The following is a 4246-nucleotide window of genomic DNA, read 5'->3' as shown; positions in this document are numbered from 1 at the left end:
AAAGTGTGGAACGTAAAATGAAAAGCCTATTATTGCTGCAGAGAGAGAGAGAGAGAGAGAGAGAGAGAGAGAGAGAGAGAGAAAGAGAGAGAGAGGGAGAGAGGGTGCGACAGACAGAGAGAAAGAGAGAGCCAGGAAGAGAGCCAGACAGAACGAACTATGGAACTGAAAAGAGAGGGGTGTGTGTGTGTGTGTGTGTGCAAGGCTGCTGACAGCTTTTGCTGGGCCCAGGACAAAGTCATCTGAAAGGGCCCCCTACCCAGTGCATCCAATGCAATGGGGAGCCAATTCTGGGCCCCCTATTTCCCAGGACCTGGGACGACACACCCCTTTGTCCCCCCCCCCCCCCTGTTGGCGGGCCTGTGTGTGTGTGTGTGTGTGTGTGTGTGTGTGTTTCATATTACAAGGCGATATTGAACCCTTTTAAAATTACTTTTTATTTCAAAGAAAGGTCAAAGGTCATTACTTCACAGTCGGCCAATGGTACATTGCTGAGTCATCGTCTATGTCGTGAATATTTACAGGAACTTAAAAAATATTTACAATAAATTAAATACAGATAATGACAACTTTACAAAACAAACACAAATTATGGGAACACTGAAGATAACGCAAAAGAAAAAAAAAAGGGCAGTCAGTCATAATATACAGATGTGAACCCAAAACTTGAACAGAAAAAAGTTACAGCTGTCCAAACCAAACCAATTGCACTGCACAAATAGAATACCACACCATCAAGCGCTGCTTAACAAAAAAGAAAAGAAAAAAATGTCTGTTGGTTGCATCTTCCCTCATTTGACACTGATAAAGCAATACAAATAATAATAATAATAACAACAATAATAATAATAATAATAGCCATAGCTTTTAATTCCCCAAGTGTAGATGGGCATAGCAGCAGTTTAAAAAGCAATAGCTCATATCGCGTCCCTTTAGTTCATAATATCACATTCCTACAGCCAGCTAGATGTTAGCGCCTCTTTAAAAAAAGGGAACACTTTACTTGACGCCAGCGTCATATGCGTGCCACGACAGTGTCCTGACAGTGTTGTGACATAGTCATGGAGAGTCATGAGCATTATGTCAATGTCACGTTTTATGATGATGAAAAGTTGCCATTGTTTGGGCTGTCTTTACCATAAATCGATGTCACATAAAATGTTTATGACATTGACATCATTTTATGACATGTCCATGACTGCCTTACGACACTGTCATGACACGATCATGAAACTGGCGCCAAGTAAAGTGTTTTCCACAAAACAATGCAGGTTACATGAATGCACTACTGAACAGTGTTTACCCCTTGGGCCGTTACCACGGTAAACACAAACAACTTGCATGGTGGAGAGACGAGAGCATTTCCATCTACTACAGTCTTGAGAAGAGCACTAGACCCCACCCCTTTAAAGGGACACTGTGTGAGATTTTTAGTTATTTATTTCCAGAATTCATGCTGCCCATTCACTAATGTTACCTTTTTCATGAATACTTACCACCACCATCAAATTGTAAGTATTCATTATGACTGGAAAAATTGCACTTTTCATACATGAAAAGGGGGATCTTCTCCATGGTCCACCATTTTGAATTTCCCAAAATAGCCATTTTTAGCTGCAAAAATGACTCTACTTGGACCATACTAGAAAATATTTGTTTATTACTGAGTAAACTTTCATGTAAAGATCAAATTTGGCAATAGGCAGCCCAGTTTCAATGAGCAGCATAGTTGCAGTACCTTTTTTGACCATTTCCTGCACAGTGTACCTTTAAGCAAGCTGTGTGTGACCGTACTGTCCTGTACAGTGTATTGTAATGCATCATAGTGCGCTGTACTATAGTATACTGTACTGCGCTGTACTTCACTGAACTGTACCGTACTGTACTGTACGTGATGTGTGCTTGAGTGGTGTAAACGTTAAAGGGGTATGCCACTATTTTGGGGCTTAATACAGTTAAAATCGTTGGCCAGGGTTTATAAAGGTGGTAAAGTGTCTTATTTTTCATGTAAGTCGTTGTCTTGCTTTAAGGCAAGTTAAAAGAGGCAGCATGCCGCTAAGCTAGTGAAAGTCAATGGATCCGTGTAGCATGCTACAGTGATCCATTGACTTTCACTAGCTTAGCTAACATGAAAAATAAGACACTTTACCACCTTTATAAACCCTGGCCAACGATTTTAACTGTATTAAGCCCCAAAATAGTGGCATACCCCTTTAAGGGGTGGGGTTTCTATGGCGGTCTATGGATTCACAGTTCTGGTGAGGATGTTTCTGGAGTCCCTGGCCTGTGGTGAGATGGTGAACGCGTTAGCTGGAGGCGTTATCTAACCGCAGAGATACACCAGCGGCGACGCGATTCAAGCGACAGAGTGTAGCAGCAAGCGATACGAGAGATTGAGGAGACTAGAGTATGTCCGTACAGGCAGAAGGCAAAGCATTCAAGCATTCCCATTGGCTGTGGTCACTGACCTCTATACAGTCATTGGCTGTCGCGGCTTGTCGCCGAACCGCGTCATAGAAAGTTGAAAAGATTTCAACTTCAAATTGTCGCGCTCGTCGCGCAAATCGCTCTAGTCTCCAGAATCGCTTTTGTCTCTCGACTCAATACAAAGTCAATTACTTCCGTCGCGCGACTCGCTCAGATCGCCGCTGGTGTATTTCTGCGGTTAACCATCTGGTCCAGGAGACATAGTTAAAAACCAGGTAGAGAGGGGTATACTGAGAAGCCGGTTCAGGAGTAAACCAGATGAAGTAAAGAGGTAAATCATCTAAAAGAAGATTCTGTAGTCCTCGTGTTCTTTAGAAATGGAGAAAACGAGGATTCCAGGCTCTTCTATTAGATGATTTACCTTTTAACGTCACCTGGTTTCCTCCTGAAACCCGCGTTTCTTAGTATAGGGCCCTGGAATAGACAAAGTTAAAACACGACAATGAAGAAACAGCACCTGGATGAGGACAGCAGACAGCAGACGGCAGTCTAACCTCACTGGCATACGTACAGCATGTGTTGAGTGAAGCATCACCTGCTGTGTGAATGTTGCATCACCTGCTGTGTGAATGTAAGCGGTTGTTCTGGAAGAATGTGTACGAATGTAACGATGCATATTTGAGCATGTGTGTGTGCGCATGCGCTGTATACGGAATGTCCTTGCATGTATGCATGCGTGTGTGTGTGCGTGTGTGTGTTTGTGTGTGTGTTTACTGATAAGTTCTGATTAAATAAATGCATTCTTGTATACAGAGGGATTACACACACACAGACACTGCTGGATGTGGCCCCTTCAACCCAATATAACCCAACCCAACCCAAACCAGTCGAGCCCAATATAACCCAGCCCAACCCAACCCAGCCCAGTCAACCATAACCCAACCCAACCCATCCAACCCAGTCCATCCCAACCCTACGCTGGCTGGCTGTTCCGAGGCAGCAGGGCGTCAGGTGGGCAGCAGGTGGGGCTCGGCGGTCAGGTCAGGTGCAGCGCTCTAGCGCCCCGCGCTGGTGTGAAGGAATGAGAACAGGCAGCAGCAGCAGGAGGAGGAGGAGGAAGAGGGGGAGAGGAGTAGATGGAGGAGATACGAGGAGGAGGAGGAGGCCAGGGGGAGAGAAGGAGGAAGAGGAGGAGGAGGAAGAGGAAGAGGAGGAATAGAGAGGAAGAGGAGGGGATAAGAGGAGGAGGTGGAAAAGGAGCAGGAGGAAGAGGAGGAATAGGGAGAGAGGAGTAGGTGGAGGAGATATGAGGAGGAGGAGGAGGACAGCAGGAGGAGGAAGAGGAACAGGAGGAATAGAGAGGAAGAGGAGGAGGAGGAAGAGCTGCGTCAGGCTCCACAGCCTCCAGGAGTCTCTAGCGATACCTCAGGATCACAGGAACTAGAGGAGAGGAGAGGAGAGAGGAGAGAAGATGAGAGGAGAGGAGAGGAGAGGAGAGAGGAGAGGAGAGAAGATGAGATGAGATGAGAGGAGAGGAGAGAGGAGGGGAGAGGAGATGAGAGGAGAGGAGAGGAGGGGAGAGGAGAGGAGAGAGGAGGGGAGAGGAGATGAGAGGAGAGGAGAGGAGGAGAGAGGAGATGAGAGGAGAGGAGATGAGAGGAGAGGAGATGAGAGGAGAGGAGAGGAGAGGAGAGGAGATGAGAGGAGAGGAGATGAGAGGAGAGGAGAGGAGAGAAGACAGGAGGGGAGAGGAGATGAGATGAGAGGAGAGGAGAGGAGAGAGGAGGGGAGAGGAGATGAGAGGGGAGGAGAGGAGAGG

At 46.3% G+C, this 4246-nt stretch overlaps 1 protein-coding gene and 1 long non-coding RNA gene across 3 annotated transcripts in view; both read right to left on the bottom strand.

Annotated features, from left to right (window-relative positions):
- Positions 1-413: 413 nt before the first annotated feature.
- Positions 414-1949, bottom strand: LOC134450134 (uncharacterized). Its single transcript, XR_010035008.1, has 2 exons — positions 1768-1949; positions 414-1404 (listed from the first exon to the last, which is right to left on the bottom strand). It is a non-coding gene; the product is annotated as an uncharacterized LOC134450134 (long non-coding RNA).
- Positions 1950-2852: 903 nt separating this feature from the next.
- Positions 2853-4246, bottom strand: part of vamp4 (vesicle-associated membrane protein 4) — a 50506-nt gene continuing 49112 nt past the window's right edge. For both annotated transcript variants that reach the window (XM_063200449.1, XM_063200448.1), the window contains exon 8: positions 2853-3867. In XM_063200449.1, the coding sequence (XP_063056519.1) occupies positions 3842-3867 (26 nt within the window). In that variant the 3' untranslated portion in view covers positions 2853-3841. The remainder of the gene's footprint in view (positions 3868-4246) is intronic.

The sequence above is a fragment of the Engraulis encrasicolus genome, chromosome 6, assembly GCF_034702125.1.
Source record: "Engraulis encrasicolus isolate BLACKSEA-1 chromosome 6, IST_EnEncr_1.0, whole genome shotgun sequence".
NCBI classification, from domain to species: domain Eukaryota; kingdom Metazoa; phylum Chordata; class Actinopteri; order Clupeiformes; family Engraulidae; genus Engraulis; species Engraulis encrasicolus.
This window is presented reverse-complemented; position numbering and strand designations above follow the sequence as displayed.